At 38.5% G+C, this 27,806-nt stretch overlaps 2 protein-coding genes across 2 annotated transcripts in view; one reads left to right on the top strand and one right to left on the bottom strand.

The window, feature by feature from the left end:
* Window positions 1-13,904: 13,904 nt before the first annotated feature.
* Window positions 13,905-22,011, bottom strand: tmem144b (transmembrane protein 144b). The gene is made up of 12 exons (XM_046031313.1): window positions 21,497-22,011; window positions 21,213-21,380; window positions 20,955-21,077; window positions 20,106-20,205; window positions 19,766-19,846; window positions 19,550-19,628; window positions 19,320-19,399; window positions 18,602-18,720; window positions 18,093-18,212; window positions 15,565-15,662; window positions 14,660-14,713; window positions 13,905-14,120 (listed from the first exon to the last, which is right to left on the bottom strand). The coding sequence occupies exons 1-12, from the start codon at window positions 21,585-21,587 to the stop codon at window positions 14,037-14,039; spliced, it is 1,197 nt and encodes a 398-aa protein (XP_045887269.1). The 5' UTR covers window positions 21,588-22,011; the 3' UTR covers window positions 13,905-14,036.
* A 300-nt stretch (window positions 22,012-22,311) lies between these two features.
* Window positions 22,312-27,806, top strand: part of gask1b (golgi associated kinase 1B) — a 12,236-nt gene continuing 6,741 nt past the window's right edge. The window contains exons 1-2 of the mRNA XM_046031312.1: window positions 22,312-23,694; window positions 24,721-24,938. Of these exons, the coding sequence (XP_045887268.1) occupies window positions 22,803-23,694; window positions 24,721-24,938 (1,110 nt within the window). The 5' untranslated portion in view covers window positions 22,312-22,802. The remainder of the gene's footprint in view (window positions 23,695-24,720; window positions 24,939-27,806) is intronic.

Here is a 27,806-nt window from a genome sequence, read left to right as displayed (position 1 = left end):
TCCAACACAATGGCCTCTCAAGAAAAACAACCACGTCTCTTTCACCGCATTCTTTATGATGCTCTTAAATTTATCAATTGATATACACGTTTCTACTTGCATAGTATGAAAATGCAGTTTTCCCCAGATCTGTCAAAACCCTGGGTACAAAGCAACCACTTGGAGGAGCGTAGCTGGTAACTAGAATTGAGACAGAGAAGGGTACAGAGGTAAGCTGGAAGTTTACCTAGCAAGGCTTTATATATAAAAATATACCAGTGCTGTTTTCTGCGGGTGGTCAGTGATGTCCAGCCCACCAGATCATAAAGAATGCAATGGTGCGTTAGGGACTTTGCATTTGTAATAAAGCGTAGAGATGCATGATACACTAAACACTGTTGAGAAGACCATGAACTTTGTTTTCCGAGGATTTAAAACCAATTTAAAATGCTTTAGTTTCAGAAAATAATGATCCCCATTGAGAGAGGACCCAGATTTTTAAAATTGTGAAGATTATTTTATTCTTAATCAGATTCTGTTTGTTGGCACTCAAAATCATAGCATAGTCTTTAGCTAACCCTATACCTGCAAGCTAGCATCGTGTACCTGTGACCTGCATCCTTTTCTCATTAGCTAGTTTTGTCAAATTAATATTATTTACATTACATTGTGTAGTTTTTATTTTATTCTTTTGTTGTTGTATGTCTCATATTTGTGTGGCCAGGCCAGGAATGATGAGGCCAAACACAAACACAATAGATTTTATGGGTTTTTAATTCCCTGACTGGACTCAAAAGAGAACAGCATAATTAATAATGTAGAGTCAAGGATTTAACGCATTTGGAGGTTATAGTAAACCAGTGTATTTCACATTGCCACCCCTAATTACTGTTACATTCCAGAGAGGTTATCATGCTGAGGTGATGTCAGAGTTCAGGAGCTTTATGGCAGTTGGAAAGAAGCTGCTTAACTGTCTACCCATTGTTGTCTTTACAGGTGCCAGAGGAGCTGATTGCAGATTCAGAACCCTCCAGATGTGATTTGCTGTGTCCAGCTCTACAGGAAATAACAGCTCCAGCTTCCAGCAAGGCTCTTCAGCTCCTGCTTTGCTCAGCCTTTTCTTTTTACTCACAATACCTGACGTTAAATTATGACACTGGGTTGTTATCAACAGATTCTATCATTATTATCAACTCTTACAACACATTATTTCAAGTCATGCAAAATTACTTTTACATTTGTAACCTTTTAATATTGATCTTTTCATGAATGCAAGACAAGAGTTTATGGATTAGTATTAGGAATACTTTGTTATAAAATTGATCAGACTAATTATACTTAAAATAAAATCACATTCTTCATTCATCATCAGTTGCCTATGGTAATTGTAAATAGTGCGATCTAAACTCAACAATATATTACAGCTGTAAATGAAAATATTAAGATGGTATTTAAAGGTTAATATTTTGCATATGTCAGTAGAAAGTACAAAATGAAAGGTTGACATTTCTTAAGAGACAAATGTGACATTGACTGAGAAGTTACTCTGTTGTGAAAAATAAACAATTATCTGCACACTGAATAGTTTTGAAGCCCTGCAGGTGGTGTCATTTATTGTCACCTCTAAGAAGGTCTTGTGTGGTTTACATTGTATTGAATGCACAAGTATATTCGATCAGCTCTGAGAACTCAGAGTTTGCAACGTCACAATAAATACCACCTAGTGGGATTCATAATTACTCTGCAGGTCAGTCTTTGTTTCAGCACTTACCCACAGGATGGTTTGGATGTGCCCACATTATTCTGTGTAACAGCAAACAAGGCACTCTTCAGAAACTTCAGGCTCTGTTACTGGGTGTATGGCTCCTTATTTGTCGTAAAGTATAAGGTAGAAAGTAACACACACAGAAATACACTGCATAATTACTTTTCAACATTTCATGTGAAACATGTTGGGTTGAGTATTTTCACTTTTCAACTTATACTATACTGATGTTCTTTAGGAAGAGTTCAGCTTTAATGTTTCATGTTTTATTTGTGGTATACAATTATCTTTTCAGTAAGTAGTAAAAACAGGGAGTGCTAATATATATAGAATTTATTAAAATGTGAACCATAAACCATATCTTTTTTTAAATGGACCTATAACACAAATATGGACAATATTTTAAACTCAAAGTAAACTGAAGGAGTGAAGGCCTTTCCAGATTAGTCAGCAGCACAATGAGGATGCTCCCCAGGTCTTTGCAGCTCTCTGGCACCAGGTGGGACATCTGATCTACAGTGTGACTCTGGGAGGAAAATGTGTAGTAAATGCTTCAGGTAATGAAAAATAAAAAGTAAACAATATAGATGAGTCTTTAAAAATTTAATATTGTGGAGAATTAATTTTCTAATGTAATTTAATTCAAAAAGTGAATCTTTGATATACTGTATTCTACATTCATTACACAAAGTGAAGCATTTCAAACCCTTTTTGTTTTCATTTTGATGATTATGGTTTACAGCTCATGGAAATAAAAACTCCAGTATCTCAAAATGTGTAAACATTTTAGAATATATACATTGCTGTATTATAAATGATACAGAAATGTACTGTAACTGGAGACAAACTCTTTAATCAGCTAATTAACTTAAAACACCTGCAAAGGTTTCTGAAGCCTGTAATCTCTCAGTCTGGTTCTGGTGCTCACAATGAACCTTTCCACAGTATTCTATTTTTTTAGATGGCCCTCTAAAAGATGCCTCAGTGTTTTAATGTTGACAGCACTATTATGTCACATACGTGGGAGAAAATGGAACAAGGGAGACAGTCTTTAAATGTTTTTGTGTTGCCCTTTTAAGAATTTTACATCAGCTGTCAAATGTCCTGTAGCCAAGTTGTCCTAATAACATTACTTACAGTTTAAGCTATGAGTAGCAGATGTGGAGGCATCAGATCCTCAACTAGAACTGATCACTAAAATCTTGTGACAAATATAAAAAGTACCTTTCTCTTAAGTGTCCTATTCCAGACAATAATCTCACACAGCCCTGCCGACAGCAGCAATGTTACCCAAAATAGCGGTGTGGGGAATTAATTAATGTGATAACAACCATGGCTAACGTTTTACAAGTTATACAGCTTCCAGCATGTAACTAAGGACTATGTTAACGTAATTAATAACTAATTTGTAGTTAACTGTTAACGGCCTCAACAAAATCAAACGTTAACTTTATTGTTGCAAAATTAAAGTAACGTAAAAAAAGTCATGTTATATATGAAAAAGCATTTAAAACCTTGTGAAATATAATGTCAATAACAGATATGTGAGTTATTTTAATATTTTCAGGTATCTTACCTTGACTGTGAGCTGGTAATGATCATAAACATTAGTTACAAAACGGCCACAGGTTCCAACCTCCGCCATACAGCTCCAGTGGTGCAGAAGCTACCCCTGCTAACGCAGAGTAGCATATAGTATTAGCTCCTTAGCATGAGCTAACTCGGTCACGTCGAGCTAGGCGGGAGTGGTTTCAGCATCACGTTGCCTCAGCTCCACCCACGACCCGCCTCTTTGCCCATTTTTGGTTATCCGGAAGTGACGCACGGTGACGTGCTCCGCCCAATTTGGGCTTCAAAACTGCTTTTCAGAAACCAACTGGTGACATCACAGATACTATGTCCATTCTTATATACAGTCTATGGTTGTCACTCACGCTGTCGCTGCTGGTCAGTCTCTTCCCCTTGTGGTGAAGAGATACACACACACACACACACACACACACAGACACACACACACTCAGATATCAATTGTCAGGAATCAAGCGTCTACCTAGTTCACTCTTTCGTCTGCCGATCTTAAAGAGGTGTGATTGTGCTTTTTGGCTTTTTCCCTCTCCTTTATTGAGGTGTATATACCTTTTTTGTGCATGTAATAGGTTTGTAAAGTTAAAAAGCCCAAAGTACACCCCAAAGGGAGTTCCCATCTCCCACAGAAAACCTTGCTCTGAACTGCCTGAAAACAGCTCATTTGTAGTCCAGCCGCTTCCCTTTCATTACTGTGACGTCACAGCTAAATGCGCCTCACATAACGCTCCCCAAGCGGCTACTCCAACACGTCCTCAAAAACACAGGTGGAAAAACACCAGCACACCTCTCCTCTCCCTTCCAAACACTACCTCCAGGCAGTCAGTGGACATAAAGTTGTTACTGTGATGTAGAGACAGAGCTCAGTTAAAACTTTATGGATGAAAGACACATTTGTTACAGATTAATAAGTCACCACTCTGAAACTCTTGCTCCAGTCTATGTTGCCAAGCTGGTCGGCAACATGTACAGCTGAACCGAAGCCTTGTTTACGGGATTTTCGCTGACCCACCGTTCTCTGCTTCTGATTGGCTAGTGGTCCTTAACTAGGAACTGCGCATGTGCAACTCCCAACAAAGATCATTTAGAGACAAGATGTATCACTCCATAGCTAAAATGAAGTGTTCAACACAGGGTGAAAACAGGAGCTGCAGCAATGTGCAGTATGACTAAAAATATGGTGTTTTTTGAAAATTAAACCATATAAACCTGTTGTGGCAAACCACTAAATAGGATTTTAAACCTGAAAAAAAAACCCGAGCATAATACCACCTCTTTAAGGATTATTAATGTACTTTACCATGGTTTATGGAGATATCCTCTGTACTGATAAAACAAAGTACCTCCCTTGCCGTTTCTCTACACCGCAGGTCCGACACTTCCGTTTTTCCTCGTGTCCTGTCTAAAACTCTATCCTCTGGTGCGATCTGTCCCATGTAGTACTCTTAAAGTGATAGTGCCATTAAATAGAGAAGAACGTTATCACTGCAGTAATCCCAACAGCAAAAACACTGTTGAACTCTGTACCCCTGGTTCACCTGCTACATTACAGCAGGTTTAATGGATGTAGTTAATGTTACTGAGCTAATTATGTTGTCCTCCCAGCAGTGTCCACTGCAGCTAGAGTGTACATGCCTCTCTCCTGTGACAGAAACAGGTGGGTGGGAACACAGTGATGTGATATATCATATAGATCACCTTCTCAATTCTTCAAATTGAGCTATTTCAGTGGACAAGGGTGCAAGAGTACAGCCTTATATTGCTAGAGTGCAGGAAATCTTTGCATACAACAACATATCTGAGTCCAAGCACACAGTTTGATTATGTTATATCATGAAATCAATAAGTAATGCTCTCTAATTGAAAGACCACACTGTTGAATAAAGTTGGACAATAATCACATAAAGTGGAAGCTTGCACCAAAACACGAAATGCAGCATTCTTTTTTTAGTGTTTTTCTTTTTTTACTAAATTGAGGGTTTATTGTCATATATTTCTTTTGAGATTGTAAAACCCGAGTCAAGCTTATGATTTTGAGCTTGTGATGTACATATGATCTTTTGTATTTTTGTGATATATTTTTTATTAAATCTACGGTGGGCAATTTATTTCAGAAACATTTTTTGTTATATTTGTTGAAATTATCTTTACATCTCGACAGGAATCAATAAATCAATATTTACCTATATCTACCTACCTCTCTATGCTGACTCAAAACAAAACCAACAAATCAACAACAGCAAAAAAAACTAAACAGGAATAGAAAGTTTATCAAAAAAACACCTATGCATTACATTAGAGTCAGGATAAGTAATAATAATAAATAATAATAAACATTTCCCAAACCAATCCAACCCTGCCACCTCCACCAAGAAAAAAAACAACAACAAAAAAACACAGCAGTGATTGACAAATACACCCCCAACTCAACTAATCCAGTTACACAACAATATCTGATTTATACATTTAATATAAGGTTTGTCAGCACCATTCAGCAGTCTTGCAACTGCTATTTCTCTGTCTTAGAGTCTTAGAGCAAATCTGGAGTTGGGTCATACTTTCACATTTACTGCCTGGACTACAGAACGCACACTGTAATACACCTGTATAAAACACAACGCAAAAATGCCTTTAAATTATCACCTAATGTTAATGTAGGTATTTAGTTATTTTTGTCCAATTTAAATGTACTTGGTTCTCATTGTGTCCCAAACAAGGCACTTTATGCAAAACCACCCACCTCATGGCATACTTTAGACAAATGGTGCACTCAGTGAATTAAGGCGTACCGTTAGCTTTTACATTACTATCATTTGTAATTATTCTCATTACAAAACATGACCCAAATGACCATTAGCCGTGCAATAGAGTCTACATGGATTCACATACTAGAACTCCAGTTTCAGACATAATGTCCTTCCCACTCGTGGGGCATAATTTGAAGTGTGTCCTCTGTTAAGAACCTCTGCAGGAGCTCAGGGGGGGGACAGGGTCTGGGTCTTATCTGAGAAATGAAGGAAAAGAGCATGCGAATGGGGGAAGATAAATATAACCATAACTATTTTAATGAAAAACTGGGCACAGTAGCTGTTGCCACTCAGATACCCTCAGTAGCAGATTTAGCAACAGCTTGAAGTCCTGTGGTGACTTAAAAAGAATGGCTATGGTTTCCCATGAAATAAATGAAGGAGAACAAAGCTGTGCCCTCTGCGGGCGAAATAAACTGCAAGTAAAAAGTATGCCGAAAGTGTTATAAAATCACTAGTCATAATAAATGTAATATGAAAAGCTTCGATTAATATCTGGGCAGGGAATTTGCTCTTTAATCAAGACTCTGAAAATATCAGCAGAACAGTAATTGCATTGTTCTTCTGAACCCCACCTTTTTGAAGTTTGTCCAAAGGTGACCTACAAAAAGACAGTTTGCAGGCTGACTGTGATGTGTTTACACCGTCCGGCACAGAGCTGGCCTTGCATGCGAAATGAGTTTCACAAGTTCACACTGCAAAACATTTCTATCCTATACCTAGTAAGAGGTTGTGAATAAGATGGCCAACCGATCACAGTTTGGAGAGGTTTTTTCAAAAGGAGGTAATGCAAGAAAAAAGAAGAAAGACATTATGGAGGAATGTCAAGAAAAATATTGTCTTTATGTTGAAGTAAAACAGCTGCTGCCCTGCACTATGTGTTGAAATGATCATGAATGATGCACTGATGACCATGACCCAGTTAGTTAGTTAGTGAAATTCCCCCCCCATCAACAATGGTAAATCACAGAGTAGGGTGTTGCCAGAAATGCCATAAAGTGTCAAGTAGAGAGCAGTATAATGTACATTCTGTGTCCTGTTGGATTCAGGGTTTTGTAAAATACTGAATGCATTGTTGCTCTAAACTCTATGGTCTCATTTTAGTGGGTTTGTTTGATGCTTTCTGCCATAGTGTCTGTTTTGATACTGCTACACATGGGCACCAAAAGAAATGTCCTTACCGATGAAGAATTTAATGAAGCTTAAAAAATGTCCAAAGCGATGTTTTCTTGATTCTGGAGGTAGGTGGAATAAAACAGCTATTGCACTCATAGATCTCTAAGTGTACAAAAATGATGGAAATATGACAATATAAAACATCTAACTGGATATTGGACTTTTTCCTGCTTTAAACAGACTCAAAAGAAGCTATTAAAATATTCAGATCTTGGTGGTATTACAGACTCCTACACAACAGTGCACTGACATGAGTAAAATACTGAAAATGAACAAATTTATTTGATTTAGGCCTACTGCTTACAGTTACCTCAAAGCATGCTGAAATGAATGGAGAATGAATGCACAAGTCAAATTTGTGGTGTGTTCATTCAATGTGGATGACAATCCCTTTAAAATTACATGGCTTTCATTGCATGAGTCATGTTACTGTGTTCTCTCTTGTGTACAGATGGTAGTGTGGTTAACTGGTTTGTGTGATACAGTGTAGCCTTTCATATTAATGAAACTTCGATCCTTTCATCTTTCAAAACCACTCCATCTAAACCTTTGGTCTTGTGTAGCTTTAATCTGCCAATGAAGACATTCTGTTGAAAGTAGACTTGTTTACAGGCAGAGGAATGGAGATTTGCGACCATAACATTTCACTGAATGACATCTATCCTGAGCTCATTTTCTCATGCATTAAACCTGCCTGTCACCATGCTGGATTTATGTCATATGTCGATCTATACTTTTTATCCAATACTAAGCAGTAATCAGGCTGATAGGGTGACAGAAGCGAAAGTAACAGTAATTAAAATGTTCCTATACATGCTGTAGCCATGTGCTACCATTAAATATTAATTTTAGTGAAACTGATCCAAACATAAGATCCTCATTCCTTATTAATGTCATGTTGACAGCTGCTGCATCATCCTCTCTCTTCCCTCTTCATCTGAGTGATCTACGTTATTCATACAGACCACTTCTGCTATTTCTGACATTTCATTCCACACTTTTAACTAGCAGTCACTATTGATGACCATGCTTCAGCTGCCCTGACCCTGTCCTCTGCCTACCCAGTCTCTGTGTATACAGGTGCGTCTCAGAAAATTTGACTATTGTGGAATAGTTTATTTTGTTTCGTAATTTAAGTCAAAAAGTGAAAGTTTCATTTATTCTACATTCATTACACATAGTGAAATATTTCAGGCCTTTTCTGTTTTAATCTTGATGATTACGGCTTACACATACCTTAGAATATTAGAATACAGAAAGTATTAAACAGAAATGTCGACCTGAGACTGGTTCAGTACACACAACCACAATCATGAGGAATGACTTCTGACTTGACAGTTGTCCAGAAGATACTCATTGACACCCTCATAAGCCACAGATGGTCCTTACTGGCTGTACAAAGTGCTTAATCCAAGCATAATCATGGGAAGTTTACTGGAAGGTTAAAGTGTGATAGGAAAAGGTGCACAAGCAACTCAAGAACTTGGGGGAGCTTTAGAAGGAGTGGACTGAGGCTGGAGTAGGTCATCAAGAGCCACCACGCACAGACGTGTCCAGGAGATGAGCTACAAGTGTCAGATTACTGTCAAGTCACTCCTAAACCAAAAACGTTATCAGAAGCGTCTTACCTGGGCTAAGGAGCAAGGAACTAGAGCATTGCTTAGTGGTCCAAAGTCTTCTTTTCAGATGAAAGTAAATTTAGCATTTAATTTGGAAATTAAGATCCCAGAGTCTGGAGGATGAGGGGAGAGGGATCATATGGTTGCCATATCATCTGCTGTTGTTGGTCCACCATGTTTATCAATTCCAGAGCAGCATCTACCAGGAAATTTTATAAATCTTGTCAGCGGAGGCTTGAAATGCTCTAGAGATGCTGATTTTATTTTCAAGCAGGACTTGGCACCTGCCCATTGTGAAAATGCCTACTAACTGGTTTGCTGACCATGGTATTACTGTGCTTGATTAGTCAGTCAACTCGCCTGACCTGATTATTGTCAAGAGGACAATGAGACACACCAGACCCAGCAATGCAGATGAGCTACAGGCCGTAATCAAAGCAACCTGGGCTTCCGTAACTCCATAACTCAGCAGGGCCACAGGCTGATTGTCTCCTTGCCACGGCACATTGATGCAGTAATTTGTGCAAAAGGAGCCCTGACCAAGTACTGAGTGCATAAATAATCCTTTTTCAGAACTTTTCAACTTTTCAAAAGATTGTCATTCTAATATTTTAGGATAAGGATTTTGGAGTGAAATATTTCACTGTGTTTATATGAATCTAGAACAGTTTCACTTTTTGACTTTATACTTTCATTACTGGAAAAAATGAACTTTTCCACAATATTCAAATTTTCTCAGATGCACTTATATATAGAAGACAGCTGTGAGTCACTTTCTGCCAGGTTGTCTATCCACCAATCATCAGTTACCTGCACCTGGCCTGATCACTGTCCATCTGCCTTTTGACTACTGGCTGTTCTCTGGATTACTTTGCCTGGTGTGACTTTCTACTCACTGCAGACTGTAAGCAAAATTGTCTGTTACTATTTTTACCACACCTATTTAACTGATCCAGTTTTAAAATTAAACCATTTATGTGTGGCATATTGTTAGCTGAAAACATCAACATTATCATTATGCCACTTGCATTGGTTCTCCAGTTTTCACATTACAAATAGATAAAAATACCGCTCACTCAGTCTCTACCAACACAGGTCATAATGTTTATAATTTTGCTTTAACAGCGGCTATATTTTTTTTTTATGTATACACACACACACACACACACACACACAGAATATTAATATAGGAAGATGCTCACTATTATGATACCTAATTCTGACACCTTTTGATCCTTTCTCCATCCTTGAAATCCTCCTTAATTTTGGTTGTGCATCTGTCATGTCAACCAGTACATCAGCAAGATCAGGTATGCCCCCTAATTGTAATTATGTATATTTTGTAAATGAATAATGCCCATATTGGCTGCTACTGTTGCAACGCTTTGGACCATTTAGTTGACTAATGTAATGTCAAGACTCTAAGAAGAAAGCGCACATAGACTCTGTTTTGCTAGGTATAAATTAGGTTATGTTCCCAGAATCTATTTAGATGCAGACAGACACAATCCTACACAACTGGAACAGTTAAACACCTCAGGAAATATATTTATTCACCATCTTTAAGTGTGTTAGATGAGAAGACTGATACCTGTTTTCATCTTTTAGAATTAAAGTTAAGGACAAAAACAATCCGTCACATAACCTCCAGTAAAGTCACATCTTGTCGTTTTTACACTTTGGTTTTTGTGCAGATTAAACAAAGATGGTGTGTTAATCTCTGAACTTTAGATGGGCTGGTAGGGGGATTGTTACCTTTGGAAGGAGCCATGGGTTTCCCCTGTTTCCAGTTGTTATGCCAAGCTGAACCAGTTGCTGACTGAGGCAATATATCATATTCATATTTACCAAATAGACATAAGTGGCATCTATCTTAACTAATACACCTATTTTCCAATTAAAAAACTATTCCATTAATAATTTTAATGGTGGTCTTAAAAGTTTAATCTATAGGACATTTAATTACATAAAGATATTTTTCTAAATGTATGCAGTTGAATTACACTGGAAAAATAAGTATTTACAAAAGTTAACCAAAAATGGTCTGAATACACAGCACAGTATGTGCAGGCAGGGCCGTACTAACTGTTTTTAAAACATCAAAGCCGCTCGTGTTTGTACCTAGTTAACAAACCTCTACAGTGTGGTGCCTAATTAAGAACCATCTGAGCCTTGTTGCATCACGCACACTGCACACTAATTGTGTGTGGAAATGAAGGTGCCTTAACAAACTGACAAAGCATTTTACTGTGTGTGTGTGTGTGTGTGTCCTGGATTTACATCACTAAAGGGATGTGATTCGCTGTGTGGTAATCCTGTTCAAGAATGTTACATTTTCTAACATGGCAACTTTTTTGTTCAACCTATAGATTTTCTCTAAAAAGTCACGGAGCGTTGCAAATATGGCTCTAGATTTAACGACACCGTTTCAATTTCAGGCCTCAATCTCCATATGAGGAACAGTATTCGACTATAAAGTTGAATGTGCCTTACAAGCTGTTTGTGTACAGCAAACCATCACAACAAACTATCACAACATTGCCATGTTTTAAATTTCCTGTCCTAAAATATACTGATCAGTTGTGTTTAAAATGCTAGTTAAATTGCTCCAAATCATAAGGGATTTTAAAGTGAGATTCGATTTCCCACTTCATCTTTTGCCTTTTCACTTTACTTGCAAAATTCAATTATGCAGTTGAGGAGAGTCAAGTCAGCCAGTCAATTTAAGAGATTAAATATGTTTTGCAATGAATTACACAAGCTACTCAGAACCTCTTAATGGGTTCATTTGGATTCTGGATGAACTTTGATGAATACAACTGAAGATAACATCTCTGAACTCAGTCCTTATCTGTAGAAATTCATCTGTTCATCTGAAGGTGCTGTGCATCTCTGAACATGTCAGCTCACATTGTGTGTATTAATACAAACCAGTTGACGGGGTTGTTGCTTTTACTTAGAGTTTGATTATCTTAACTGCGTTTCAAAGCAGTGTCAAGGGTTTAGAAAATCTGCATAGTTGCTGGGTAAAACCGATCATGGGTTCCGATTAAACTGGATATTCAAATCTAATTAAATTATTTCAATCAGTGGCACTCTGGTGTCTCACAAATGTTAAACTGAATACTGTATGCTACGCTGGGCTTTGTGGAAATCCATACAAAACGAAAAGTCATCTATAGCAGTTCCAGTTAGTAGAGCTATATAAAGAAAAAATAAGAGCCTTGGATTTCATTCTTAAACCCAATTTAGGCATCAGGAATCAAGCAGTACTCTCTTTGGGCCCAGTCACACCAGCAATAAGGACATATGAGGACATTTTATCTGCTGCCATAGAGCAACTGATGAGCATATCTAAACTGTATGGAGATTTGAAATTGAGGAAGATTAACAAAAGGCTTAATGTTTGGGGATATGTTCCAGCTAAATGTCGTCTCCTGCGAAAACCTGACTTAACCAGGGAATCGGTGTCATCTCTCATTTGTCTTTTGTCACCGTGACCCATCTACTGAAGCATAAATGCCAAAAAAGGTCTATAAAAGGGCACTTCCTCAGAAATGCTAGGAGAATATGGATGCATAGTGTAACTGTTTTTTGTTTTTTTTAAACAAAAAATACAATCATGGCGCTTTCTTACAAAACGTTCTAGTCTTTGGATTTTCATTACAAAAGGCATTTATATTATTTTTCTCATAAGACATGCAAGTGATATTATTTGAACCTTCCACTGTCATCCCCATTGTGAAATTCTAACCCTATAAACCACTGTTCAGGTTCCTGAAAGTTAAGATGCCTTCTGATAGTTAGAAAGTTTAGCCTTTAATTTTAAGAAGTGTCCAATTTGACAAAAACCACCACAAAGTCAATCAGACAAGTAAAAAATGGAAGTAAGTCTTGAACGGAGCTGTTTAAAGACTGATCTAAAAGTCTATTTACAATTCTGACATTTTTGCACGCACCCCCCCCCCACCTATGTTTGATTTGATTGCATTTGTGATGAGTAAACTGAATTGCAGGTGTGCTGATAATTATGTCAGCAGAGGGAACTGAAATAGGAAACAAACTGGTGAGTCATAACTGAAAAGTATATACACTTCGACTGCTCAAGAACGTTGACCCTCAATCCACCAGAACGTACTTCATCCATGATATTGTTAGCTTAAAAATCTCTTTACTGAAAGCTTCCATCACGGTAAGTCTTTATTGTTCAACCATTGGACAATAGTCACAACAAACAATGTTTTTTTAATTAATATATTAATTTATGTACAGTGTGGTCCATTGCTTTGCACCACTTTGTCTTTTAGTAGACTACCACTAGGGGACTCAAGTCATAATTTCATGCAGACAAGGTAAAGCATTTCAGATTCAGGCATCTGATTAATAACGAAAAGGTTTTGTTTTATTTGTCACACTTTTTATTGACTAATTGTCTAACTCTTAGTAACACACCCTCCTCCACCTCCTATGTGCTTTAATAAGCCCCATGCATTTTTTCAGAAAAGTCCATGTTTTCCCATATGCGCCGTCCAAACCAAAGTACACTTAAATGTCAACTTTGGAAAAACAACCAGTGTTGACAGAAATAAATACTTTGCCAGATTTCTATATGAAGAAAAGGCATATATTTATGTTATTTCTAGGAGCAGAAGTACATGACACTTATGTTGTCACTCTATCCAAAGAGAAACAGTGACACAAAAAAATACCCCGTCAGTATAGTATAAAAACAGCTTAATGTTACAGACCCTCTAAAACCACCATTAGCTTGAGAGTGATTTTTAGTAACACAGCATAAGTGAAAAGATATACTTAACAACAAATGCAAACAGCATTTTGAGCAACTTCCTCCAGAAAGCATGAGGGTGGTTCCACCAAATGTTAGCTCAGAGTACAAACCGAAAGTAGTTCTAGTGCTAGTTCGAAAGGAAATTTTTCCAAATCTAACAAAGAAAGCTTTACATTCAGCTCAACCACTATGTATTCTGGTTTATTTTAATGGGGTTTAAAGAGTTTTATAAAACCAAGGACAATATTTTCCAAGTTAGTTGGAGAACAGAAGTAAATGTGTGTTTATATGCCAATCACAAGGTGTTTTTTGCGTTATTAGAGATTTGAGATGGCAGTCAGCAGTGAACCGGTCAGCACGAGACTGGAGGCCAAGAAGAAGATGAAGCCGTTGGTTAACCCCTGAGGGAAAAAACAGGTGTTTACTCTCAGCTACACTCAAAATGTTTGGCTTCTGCGGTGTTCTTTATTTTTGAGGAATTTAAAGCTGAGGTAGGTAATTCATTCCAGAAGCATCTTTTGTTATACTATACATTCAAACAAATCAATAAAAAAAACCTCACAACTTATATCTGTGGCTGTTGCAGGACTGTAATAAGCACAGTCAATCATTTCATTCGATTGAAAGCTTTGGAGGGAGGCTTAATGAGAGGGGGTGGGATTTTTTTTCAGTTGGAGACTTCCAAAATCTAGCGGTCTTTTGCTAGTTCTCCAGCGTTGCTTACCCTAGGCTTTAATCATCAAAGCTTCTCCATTACAAAATCACAATAAATGCTTCTGTTTCAGCAGTGAACCTTAATTTGGTTGACGTCTGAAGTCACCTTCTCCTTGGTTAACTGTGACTGTATACTAAGTGAGTAATGCATATATTAGAGCCAATAGACATCCAAAGGAATGAAATGTTGTACATTATTGATTATGATCAGTGCTGTGTTCCTTACCTTAATCTCTCTAAACACTAAAGACCCCCACAATGCTGCAACCAGACCGTATCCCTATAGAAAAGAAAGTAAACAAACTGTTTGAGCACAAACTAAAGATTCAAGCCCATTTTAATTAATACATTTAGTTCGGCCAGTTTTAACATGCAACTGTATCTGCATTGCTTTTGTAGGGGGATTAGAACAACAAAACAAAAATCTCAGCTCTGTTCATTACTCAACAAATGAAAGTGTTGGAATGAAGCAATCTACATGCTGACAAGTCTTTATAAAAAAGCATTGATGTACAGGTGCATCTCAGAAAATTAGAATATCATGGAAGAGTTAATTTTCCCCCATAATTTAAGTCAAAAAGTGAAACTTGAACTTCAGGTTCATTACACAAAGTGAAATACTTCGGGCCTTTTTTTGTTTTGTCTTGATGAATACGGCTTACAGCACATGGAAATCAAAAATCCATCTCAAAATATTAGAATAATATTGTACTTTACATGTATTGAATCTAGAATATATGAAAGACTAGCTTTTTGACTTAAGGATGGCATTAGTTTGACCCCACCAGAGCCCAGGAACAGCAGGTTAATTCATCTCAGACAGACCATGCATGGCTAAAGCATGATACCACAAGCAGATGCAAACAGATTTTTTGGATGAACAGACCCATTTACCATGCTAGTCTGCTTAGTTTTGCAGTGGTCTCTACTGAGTGAGGGATGTAAACCCTAACTGAAACCTCAAGTTATTGAATGGTTGTACTTGACTTCTACCAAACAAAAAACCTGAATGTTCTATTTCAACACTGAGCTGTGTGCAAATCTTCAATTTGAATCTGTCAGTCCAAGTGGTTTTAAATAGACAGTATTCATTCCATCAACCAGCCCACTCAGTTGTCAGAGCATACTTACTGCACAAACAATGGGAAAGGTAATAACCTCACTCAGGTAGTTATTGGCCAGGAACCAGCAGTATGTAGCCATTATCCACATCAATCCAGACAATAGACCTGAAAAAACAAAGAGACCTGAGTATATTTAAGTAGAAAAACAAAGAGATGAGAACCGGGCCCTGTTTCAGAAAGCAGGCTTAAATTGAGCTTATCCTTGAGCTCTGGGTTGATTGAGCCTGAGGTGGGAAACTGAGTTTTCGGTTCCAGAACAGCTGATCAGAAGAAGTTCAATCAACTCTGAGTATGTTGAGCCTGATGGAAGCGCGTGCGTGGGGATGAAAAAAAAAAAAAAAAAAAAGCCATTATCAATGGAGCTCTGATACGATTTACCATGGCAACGGGTAAATAAAGGCAGAGCCTCCATTTTAAATCGGTTGGAGCTATAGGCCTAGCCTAAATATAAAATGCGTGCTCTAAAACGCAGGAGTGGAAGAAGGATCAATGTTATTAGGCTAGGCTAATATACAAGTTGCAATTCATCATTTACCAGACTATCATTCATTAAGGAAATTCCAAAGTGCTATAGCCCATTACATTCGTGATTATGAAAATAGGTAGATCTATATATCAAATATAAGACGCAGTTTACTCGTGAACCTGTGATTGTAAAGTCACACCCAGCAGGTTTGCCTATTAATTATTTTTTTGTAGTGGAAAATGTGTGTTGTAGACGTCTATTTTACATTAATACAATCTTTCAGCTGCACCACAGTCATCCTCACTCACATTATCTCCACTTGATAAAGACAATGTTTCAATCAGCCTACAATATGAAAGATTACTGTTCATTGATTGTTCAATATGTAGCCTAACCTATAAAACTAGTGATTACTACAGTAATGTAGCCCACAGTTAGTGTTTTCAGTGTCCACAGAGTCGCAGCGTTATACCTAAAGATGGACATAGATTTTATTCTGGGCTGAGGATAAATCCACGATGTGCGGAGATCTGTCCTTACATCGATGACAGATTGATCATAAAAGCGGTCATGAATTCAAGATCATGTTTGGGTAAAAAAAAAAAAAAAACCACTAATAGCCTATCTAACCGGGATTTTAAAGTTTTAAGATGTAAATGCATTGAGATATGTGCTTTGATAGACAGAATGGATGAGGAAATGAAACCCGCCTCAGGCTCCACAGGAGGGGAGGAGTTAGAGAGAAACTGAAGGGTTTTCAATTTATCCTGTCACAGCATCAATTGCCGGAGTTACTGATCTAGGGATTATCTGATCTCGCTCTCTGAAACAGAAAATCCAGAGTTTCCCCTCATCTCAGGCTCAACATACTCAATTTTCACTAATCCCGCTTTCTGAAACGGGGCCCAAGTGCCAGGAATTGGAAACTGGATCACAAATTGAAGAGTCGCTTGTAGACAGATATGTCCCTCATTTTCATGGAGTAACTAAATGTGTGGACAGGGTGGTCAAGCACCGCCCCATCACTACCACCACCACCCCAAACCCCTGTGCTGTGAAAGTAAAGCCCACCCACCAAGCTGTAAAACAAAGTGCTGATCTAAACTCACTAGGCTCAATGTATATCAGTTTTGGGCCGGAGTTGACATGTTTTGCCTGAATCAACATATCTAACCATCCCCTGAGTGGATGTGTTTGCACATGCAGGTTGCCAAAGAAAGCTGCTGCATTTCCTCTGATTCTTCCTGCCTTGCTGAGAGTCAAACTGAAGCTATTATTAAAACACTCTTGGCCCTTACAGGGAATAACAGGTCAGTGGTTCACAGAAATAAATCAGTTTGTGAATAATGGTGGTATACTGTAACCAGCACCCCTAGTTTTTAGACCCCCTGTCACAGCTGAACATGGTGATAGATCAGATGCCAATTCTGAGGAATCACATTGGGGTTTATGGCCCTTCAAAAATAAAGAGAAGTCTTAAAACCCCTCATTACAAGTGATGGTCTTAGTTTGGATATGAGTAATGAGCAAGTTTCCATTTTAGACCATTTCATTTGCATGATTTTAGTGGTCTGAACAAGTGAAAATATTCAGTTTTGACAAGAAAAAAAAAAAAATAGCAGATTTTGGAGAAATGTCATGTAGAAAATCACTCGATTTAGTTCTCTTTCATATTTGATCGTCAAAATAATTCAAGTTATTTCAAAATGTAAATAAACCCTAAAACCTAATTCTTTGTACACTGAGGATTTCAATCTTTTCCCAATACCTTTTTAAAAGAAAATGATTGCCTTGTGCCGTTTCTTGAAATATGAAAAAAACAAAACAAAAAAAAACAATGGCAGATTGCTGCTCTATGGAAAGAAGAAATATTCCGCACTGGCAGGTTTTTTCCACTTGATTTAAGATGATAAGACTTATTTTACAGACAAACATTACCCCTCAGATTTATCTTGTACAGCAAAGGTGCACCTAATAAAGTTTTATCTCTGTGTAAAGCAATTTAGATTAATGACAACTCAAAAGATCATGGTTATGCCACGAAACATCTGTCTAATACAATGTGTTACCTGGTAAGATGGCTCTGGAGAACACTCTGGGCCTGTTATTCATGACAGCACAGTAGATGGTAAAGTACACTGTGCTTGCAACAAAACTGCCAGAGCACTGGGCATAAACATAGTCGATGTCTGTGAAGTTGAAAAAAAATTATTTGTGTTTATCCCAGCAGGTTCGCAATAAAGAAAGCTAAGCCAATTGCATTCCTTTGTTTTTGAGATGTCAGTCAATATCAGAGTTATAGCTAAATAGATACAAAAGAGCAGCAAGACATGTTATTGTCAAACAAATCCTTGAGCTACCCCACTGACAGCGACTTTAGAGACCTTTTAACCTGATATTTAACCTGGATCTCTGGAGGATTCAGTGTCTTTAAAGACCAACAGTGTGTTACAGTCTTAAAGCTGAGAGGATGTTTGAATGTTTTTTCCTTTATTTTGTCTTCAAGTCAGGTGCATAGCTCAGACAGCAGCTTACAAAAGGTAAATGTGAAAGCAGTTATCCAACACAGAAGCCATACCATAAACACTGGCTCCATGGAACATGCTGTCATTGCACGATGAACGGCTTTTAATGTAGAGGATGGGTGCAAAGGAGGACCCGTACAGCAGGCCTGACACAACAGCAAGTAGGCAGCCACTGATGAAAGAATGAGACGATATGTAGGTTTTAAATATCCAGTTACATACTGTTAAATTTATAAAACTAATTGCATACAATGCTAATGAAAACAAATCGACATTTGAATGTGCGTGTATATTATAATGTGCACACACATTTAATTTTAAACAAACAAGTTAAAAGTAGATAAAAAGGAGACAATGTGCATTACTTACGATACCGAGGTTTTACTCGCTTGCACTTTAGGTCTACTACTATGTTTGTTGTTTGATTGCTTAATTGAGTGCTCACATTTCTCCCTGCTTATTGTATTATTTTGCTGCTGCAGCCCATTTCCCCAGTGGGATGAAAGTGTTGTCTAAATTATGACATTGTTCATTAAGTCAAAGAAAGGCTTCCTTTTTGTAACCTTAAGATTGAATAACTGAGGCCTCTGATGAAAGCTTAGGGTTTCATTAAAATAATTATAAAATTCATCTTTGATCAAACCTTGAGGAATATTTCTATTGATAATTTAATCAAAATCAATGTTCCATACATCTTCCCTTGTCCGTGCTTTTAGCTTACAAACACAATATCTGTGTAAACAGCTCAGTGACTGCTGTTGTTGTGCTCACATGAACTGTCTGGTCTTTGGTCCGATGAAATCTATCCAGAACTTTGAGGAATTTGATCCATAGCTGCTAGAATTTGATCTCTGCAGAAAGAAACAGCAATTTAATATGGAGTCGTGTTGTCTTTCAAAACAATGGCACCACCAGAATATACAAAATATGACGTCATCATAACTCACTTTGAGAAACCAAGTGACGGGAATTGATTCAGATTCTCCAATTAGTATACTCACCCTGTCAATAAGCAATGGAATTGATTCTGAGTTGGGATGCAGTTCCACGTCTGTTTTCACAAAGAAAAAGATCAGGCAACTGAAACAAACACAAAATATGTCTGTCATCCAAAACAAACCTCTAAACACTACCACTGTTTTTTGTTCTTGTTTCAGCTACTAGATAATTGTGCTGGCAAGAAGGGCGGAGACCTTACTTCCAAATTTACAATTTACCTGAGCAGACACAACCCGGCTCCACAATAATTTAACATCGGCCTGGAAACATCCTGAGCATCAATCCCAAACCAACCAAATCTGTGAAAGACAGTCACACTCACTTAATACATTGCCAAATTAAGAAAAAAAAACAAAAAACAAAGAAAGAAAAAAGCCTCCTGCTGATGACATGGGGTGAACATCTGTTTTACCGGACCCAACAATTGCCTTGCAATGCTCAAATGTCCCAGAATGCCTTTTTTGAAGATTAAGTTAAATTCATATCTAAAACTCACCAAAAGAAAAGGGACATTTATATTCCATTCTGGATAGAAGAGAATACAATGATCCGACTCACCTTGAACTGGCCCAGGCCATCAACAAACTAGAGGATCCCCAAATTAAAATCCCAAGACAGAGGCCAATCGCTTTAACAATTGGAACAACTGCTATATTCCCTGCAGATGACATGGGAGAAAAGTTAGCAAGATGCACGTCTTATAGATAGTGGGAACCTCCCATGTGTTTTGTCCTCCCAGGGAAGCTGGTGACAAATGACTCTCTTCTCCCATGTCAATAATAGAGTCAGCATTGACAAAGACAGAGATGCACACAGTTAGGGAACTAGGAAAGAGTGAAATGTTTTAATATTAGTCACATTGCAGTTGAAAGCTAGATGTGCCTCTTGAAAAGCACCTTTGTTTATAAAATGTCCACGGTATTAGAGGTTTAATACAATGTGGGAATAAGAGACACTGTTTTGTCCAGTAACATACATTGATGATTGGAATTAATCTGTTTTCCACATAATTTGAATATTTTTTCACTAGCATTCCAAAGTCAGTTAGAGATATTCATTGGCACATACCTTGTATCATTTTTGGTATAAACAGAAATATAACAATTTTAGTCCAGAAACAGGGCACTGTCAACAGTACTAAAGTGCGCTTTATAGTATCAATATATAGTATGAAATTGGGACACACTATCAAGTGTCCTCAAAGTTGGTCTCATCTCTCATAGGAAGAGTACCAACGTCATCATTTCAAGATGGACTGCAACAGACAGACTCTTTAAATTGGATGCTTCCCATCTGCTACATCCCAACGTCCAGCTGGACACTGAACCGATCCTATGAGACCAAGCTGCACTCAACCACATGAAAAATATGGAGTGATGAGTTTGGTTTGCTTTCATGTGACAATACCTGTAGCCCAGATGAAACCTCCAATCATTGCAAAAGGGTAGAATTTGGGCGACTGAAGCACCAAGTCTCCAACCATAGATACAGTCCATATCGCTGCACAGGTTACCCACTGAAAAAACATACCTGGAGACAGAACACAGGCATATTCTCATATAGGCCTGCAAAATTGTACCACCACTTGTGGATACCCCCCTTTTCAAGTTAAAACATTTAATAATGTTAAATCTTTGTAAAGAAAAAGTATAGCTGTATGCCTACCATCTCCTGTCTCTATTCTTTTGACAGGAACAAAGTTACTTCCATACAACAGCACAGCAACCGCATTTGCAACAATCCCATAGGCAAAGTGAGTCATGTTGGTTGAGTTAAAGGAGAAATCAAATGTTTCCAGTTTGCGAGTTGCAGAAAGTTCGCCACAATTGGCACCTAGTGGAATTTTAAAGCAAAACACACATCCAAGATGGTTGATTTCAGACAGCACATCAACCTCAGGCTTCCTCACATTCATCATCTCAGACCAATCACAGTTTAGGTTGGCCTACCTTTTCCAGGAGCATGTTCAGCGCTATGACACCTCACCATCAATAATGCGGTAACAAACATAAACAAAGTTGGATACTTTGCTTCAAGCATTTTAAAACTATTATTTGTTTTCTGTGATAGACTCTTGCAGGTCCACAGTGTTAAAACCCTCTGGAGGCCGTGTGCGTCTGCAGTGGTGAGGACTCAGCCAGGTGCTGCCAATTATCCCATCACTCAATCTGACACATGGCTGTAGTGGGTAGAACTACATGACAACAGCGATACAAATACCGTTGGCTAGCGGGAAAACACTTCAGTATGAAGGTTTCCATCAAGTCTGTTGTCTGAAATAATTTGTGATCTTACTGCATATAGCTATTTTTAACCCGAGAGGCTGTAAATAAATTGCAAATTTACTCTCAAATTAAATTAGCAGTAAATTACAGTAATACACACAAATAAATAAATAAATAATCTCAATATGGTTGTTCAGGTTTGAAGTCATTCGCCTGGCATGCTGAGGAGGACAGCGCTTATCGGCCACAATACAATAGCCTACTTCTATATTTAAACCGGTAGCCTGTTTACTCAGATCAGGAAATCCTGCAGCGCCCAGTCTGTGGAGATGTTTGTTTCCTGCTATAGACCGTTTCCCTTTTCACATTTGTATTCTAACGCGTTGCTCCTGGAAATGAATAGCCTGCACTCAGCTAATTAAGAATTAAGGAAATGGACCAGCAGATGTCGCCTAAAACGTAGGAATGTAAGACGAATAAAACATTCTTAGTACTTCATCTTAAAGCATGTATAACTTATTAACATCCGTTGTAGGTGATGTTGATGCAGCCTGTCCAACCTATTTAGATCTAATCAAACAATATCCTCATGAAGTCCACAGCGTCCAGACATGAATGTGCATCAACAAATAGCCAACTCCTTATAAAATGTTAGCACTTAGAAATCCCTAACAAACCTATTCGCATGCGCTTATATAGTATTTTTCGAGCTTTTGCATACAGTTTGTAAATAGACATCCCCTGCTTTGTTTGAGGTGAAATATTTCAGCAGCATGCAGGCTGATGCGGGCGATGAAGTGAATAGTGCTTATCATGTATTTTACCACATAGCTATATTCCAAAGAAAAAAAGACGAAAAAGCATGAAAGATCAAGACGTCTCATGTTCAGTTGGAGGGTGGTTTCCCAGGCCGTCCATCCCCTATGCAGTTGCCTCTGTGGCCACAAATCCACCCTTCAAAAATAAGTTTCGGGAAGCCCTTCGGTACACCCTGGGTTGACGCTCAACCATGATCATACCTTAAGTTCTAATGGGGAAGTCTCGCTTTAACTGTCTGTGCTTCCCTTTTCTAAGACTGACCAGCGGCTTTCGGAGGTGCCCTCTTTCAAAAAGGAGTTTGATAATTGCCAGCGTATGTGTTGTTTATTTGTTTTTTGTGGTTTCACAAGTTGGATACTCGCCGCTGCATCTGGACAGAAGGACTGATAAAGAGAAGTATCGACACACCCGTGGATTGTATAATGTGGATATTAGTGATGCGCTGCCAGACTCGGCGGATTTGCTGACCGGTGCCAGCTTTGTGGTCCCCACACGGTCCAACGTGGTGTACATAACGCTAAAGACTAAGCGCCTGAAACCAGCAAAAATTCGGGGTACAGTTAGACCAAAACTGAGGCGAAAATCGAGAAGGAATAAGTCGGTTAATTCAGTATTTACGCAGAACAAACTTGGCGCTTTAGAGCAGGACGCGAGCCAAATTAAGCGCAACTTTGCACCAAAGACTTCCTGGGGAGAAACCAGGGATCTTGATTATATATCTGTGGATATAATCCACGAATCTCATAAAAATGCACAGACAGACTCTAACAGTAGTTCTATCCGAATTTACAGCCAGAGGGCACCGCCATGGTTCAGCCCACAGGACGTGACAGCCATGCGCTTTCTTGCGGATGCCAAAGTTGTGCGCATCAAGGAAATTTCTCATGGAGAGAGTCCGCCACTTCTGATATTTGAGGGGGAGACGAGCGTTTCAATGAACAACCAAAAACATACAAAACGGAACAAAGATGTATGTGGAGGGCAGTGTGGACTAATCAACAGCCCAGTGGACACCACTGAGGTATTCGCTTTCCATCTAGACAGGGTGCTGGGGCTCAATAGGACACTACCAGCTGTAAGCAGAAAGTTCAGCTTTTTACACGGTATGTAAACAGACGAGGAAATAAAAGATATTGTCTAACTTGATAAGTTGGTGTCCTCACTTGGAGCAGAACTCCTTTCTATGTACTCAGGATCCAAACTGCAAATTACATCAACATCACAGCACTGTAATCAGATCTATGGAGAAATTGATTGAATGTTTGAATAATACCATCCTTCAGTTATCTATGTAGCTTTATCATAGATTTAGGTGGTTTCAGAGATAAAGCCATTACATGTTACTCTTTAAGTACCCCAGTACAATGAATAAAAGAGTAATCATACAGTACAACCCTCTACCTTAACTCAGCAGGATTGTTATCAAGACCACATATAGTTCCTTTTGAGACCAGACTGAGAGAGACCAGAGCCAGTCCAGACATATTCAAGACCAAAAGCCATTATCCAATTCCATCTTTCCCACCTCACCATTATTCCATCTATCACTAACATCTGTGTCTGTTTTTTAGTGTGCAAAGGGAAAAAAGGCTTTTCACTGGGCCTCAGAGAAAGCCTGCGTTGTTAAAATGAATGCTCTGCAAAATGAAAGTATATGTACTGAGAACCATAAATGGCATATTAACCTGTTTTGGGCCTTGGGTTGTGAAAGGCCCAATTCCTTCTACTCTTTGGTGCTCCAGCCCCATACACCATGTGCCACAGAAAATGTTGCAACAAATTTTGTTTTTTGTTGCAACATTGCTTTACCAAAATGAAAACATTATTGCATTAACAGCCCCCACCCTCCAGTGATGAATGGTTGCGGTAACTGCGTGTTACATTAAGAAGCAGGCTGGTCACCATTTGCAAATCCAGGACGTTCTCTCTCCTGTCTTGATCTGCTCAACTGGAGAAGGAATGAGGTTTTACTGTAGAGGTGTTTACATGTTGAACTGAATGCCCATGAGAACACCACTGATGAAGTGTATTGCTCAGTACGCTTTTCCAGGATAAAAATAAGTTAAACAACTCACAGAGTGACAAATTGCTGAAACCTGACCACATAATCTTTTTTCCTCCCTCTTTAGATGGTCAGCCCTGTCCAGTTGTATCATGGGATGCATCTCTCTACCCAGATGGCCTTGCTGTAGGCTGGCCCACTGTGAGGTTAACGTGGGGGGAGTACCAGAGCTCCCTGAAACAGAGGTGTTGGCATAAAAACATCAGCCCAAAGCCTGACTCCGGCTGCTCCACAGTTCATCACTACGAGTGGAGTAAACTAGTTCTGTTTGACTTCTTGTTACAGGTAACAATAGTTGGAAATTTCTCTAAATATGGAAAAAAAAATACAATTCGGTCATTTGGTTTTCTGTTGTGCATTCACAGCCTCCACAGGGTTTATTAGGCTTCATAAATGACTTTTGGAAACATCTTTTTGTTTGACATCAACTATATTGTCACATCCTAAGGTCTAGGGGTTTCCTTGATGCAACATCAAGGTGTGGCTTCCCATTCCCATGCCACAGTTTAGCAGTTTATTTATCTTCAGAGATGAGCAGTGCCCAAAACAACCAAAACACTCTAAGAAACCTAAAACTTTCCTAAACCAAAATAAAAATGAAAGAAAAAGACAAAGCTCAAAACTAGGGTTCTACTACCAAAAACAGAAGAAAAAGGGTGCAAACAAAAAGGGCTTCTCACTCCTACTAACTGCTAGTAGCTGACACATCAAAGCTACAACAAAGAAAATCTGTACATAAACAAAATGGCTAAAGCCAAGTTGTCAAAAAACAATAATTATTAATTGTTAATAATTTTGTTACTATTTTAAATGGGTAAAATCGTATTTGATGAAAGAGCTCCGCGCAGCGCATATATTCTCTCAGCATCTCCTCTCGCCCCGTCGCTCTCTCTCTCTGTCTCTCTCTGCACAGTTGTCATTCTGTGGGAAACACTGTATTTACACACAACTGGGATTCATGTTGATAAATACGCCTATGGGTGGGCAGGAGGGTGAGTGTGAGCAAGCATTCTCAATGTGACATCCCTGTCCATTATTTAGTGACTAGTAGGCTACCTTATCTGCCTTTTTGCTATATTGGTTATTAAGTAGGGCCTAATATGTTCCACCGTGTTGTCCACCTTTAGATGGCCTGCATTACAACAACATGGGGCGCAGTGTCAAAGATGCGCTTTTTGTAGTCCATCTTCGGAATATTGTAGTTTTATCACCAGAACCCACGTCAGTAACATCCGCCATCGCATAATTAAGTCGCCTAGAAAAGAGTAATCGGATTATCTGAGCCCCGCGGTCGTCTTTTCCTAAATCCTTATGGATTGTCCTTTACATCTTTTCTCGACCTCATGACGTTTTCCATCGAGGTCAAGGAAAGGAGGTTAGGAAAGGAGATTTTTTGACCGCAGCCAAATTCTAGTATGCTCACAACAGTTCTCTACTCAGGTTGGGAATGGCAGAGATAAAGGAGGGGAGTTCCTGTCAGATGGGGCCTAAAATGGCTGCTGTCATCCAGGCGACCAATCAGGAGGTAGCAATCAGCTCTACAGGACCAATCCAGTGTGCCCACCTGTTCTCTATTATCTGCATACCCTCACACACACACACACACACACACACACACACACACACACACACACACACACACACACACACACACACACACACACACACACACACTCTAAGGGAGGAGACAGCTGACAGTGCAGGGAGAGAGATAAACACATACAGAATATGACCTCAGGGTCATAATAATATGTTCCAATGTCTGTTATTGCAGAAGAGGCCCTTTGGCTAAATAGATTTTTTTTTCTGTGTGGGAGGCCTGCATCTCTGATCAGGTTTTAGCATTGAGGACACATCTCCTGAGAATTTAATTCATCCCTTGATAAGATAACATAAGATAGGATAAGATGTTCCTTTATTAGGGGAAATTCAAATTGGCACAGCAGCACAGGGGAATGTAAAATGAAAGAAGAAAATACAATAAAAGTACAATCAGTAAACATAGGAATCGAGTATGTATAACACATACACACTATATACACACTATGTACAATCAAAATACAATCAAAATAGAATCTGTCAGCGGAGATGGGAGATGTTGGCTGCTTTGGCGTTGATCATGAAGGCGCAAGCAAAGCAGAGAGAAAAGTAGGAAAATATATAGTAGTTTGGATACCTTTAGAACTAATAAATAAGCCGTTTTGATTATTTATCTGTTGTTAGTTTCTTATTTCAGGTTCCTTACAAATAAATTCATAAATAAGTAATGAGGAGTTCATATTGTGCAGTTTAGAAAAACAGATTCCACAGAACATATAAAACATCTTGTCAACAACATAAGTGGACTGATATATAGAAGTTCTTACATTGATTTGCTGGATACTAAAGAACAGACAAATCCCTTTTAAAAAACATTTTATGGTTGATATATTGATATGATTGCCAGTAATTATTTGAAGTCCATTACAGTGGATGCTGGGTTTGAAGGAATTAGGGCTTACAGAAGGGTGTGTTTAGGGGCTTGTTGGCTTGATTGACAAGTGTCCCGGGGGTATTTTGAGCTTCTCACACTTCATGCCTTGGTAGATGCTCATCGACCTAAGTTGTCCCAACCCCCAGGTTTCTCAAAAAGGTGCCTGCGAGTGACACCTAATCCTGACTTCAAAAGTCCCATCGGAAACCTATGAGTGTCATCTCAGAAGCTGCATCGTTGGTTTTACTTCTAAAACCTCTGCCAATCAAAAAAAAAAAGCATAAAGAGAGTGATGGATGAGTTGACGCTATCATTGAGATTATTGGGAGTTAGATGAGAGCAGGGGCTGATAAAATACCCTGTGCAGGCATGTCACTGAGCAATCCAGTAGTTTAATTGATGTTGATATCTAATAAAATGAACGGTTAGTACTCATGCCAAAGAGACACTACAAAGACAAACTGCTGAATGTGTTGTGATTATTTTATCTTGTAATAAAATTATTATGTAATCTATATACATGTGACAAGACACAAGACAAGAAATAATTCAATGCTTGCCAGGGTAATCCATAATTTTAAAAAAGGACTCCATAAATACCAGTTGTAAACCTCAATGTCACAACTGGCATTGTATGCTCAATACATCAACAATAACAACAGCAAGTATTCTCTGAAGAG

The sequence above is a fragment of the Micropterus dolomieu genome, linkage group LG19, assembly GCF_021292245.1.
Source record: "Micropterus dolomieu isolate WLL.071019.BEF.003 ecotype Adirondacks linkage group LG19, ASM2129224v1, whole genome shotgun sequence".
NCBI classification, from domain to species: Eukaryota; Metazoa; Chordata; class Actinopteri; order Centrarchiformes; family Centrarchidae; genus Micropterus; species Micropterus dolomieu.
This window is presented reverse-complemented; position numbering and strand designations above follow the sequence as displayed.

What these genes read in the sequence shown, in the direction of transcription:
- tmem144b (XM_046031313.1), bottom strand. Translation starts at nt 21,587, where the DNA reads ATGCTTGAAGCAAAGTATCCAACTTTGTTTATGTTTGTTACCGCATTA. An exon ending in TTCCATTGCTTATTGACAGG is followed by an intron (nt 19,400 to 19,549) that starts GTGAGTATACTA and finishes TTCTTTCTGCAG; the next exon opens with AGATCAAATTCTAGCAGCTA. An exon ending in CCATGGAGCCAGTGTTTATG is followed by an intron (nt 18,213 to 18,601) that starts GTATGGCTTCTG and finishes TCAACTTCACAG; the next exon opens with ACATCGACTATGTTTATGCC.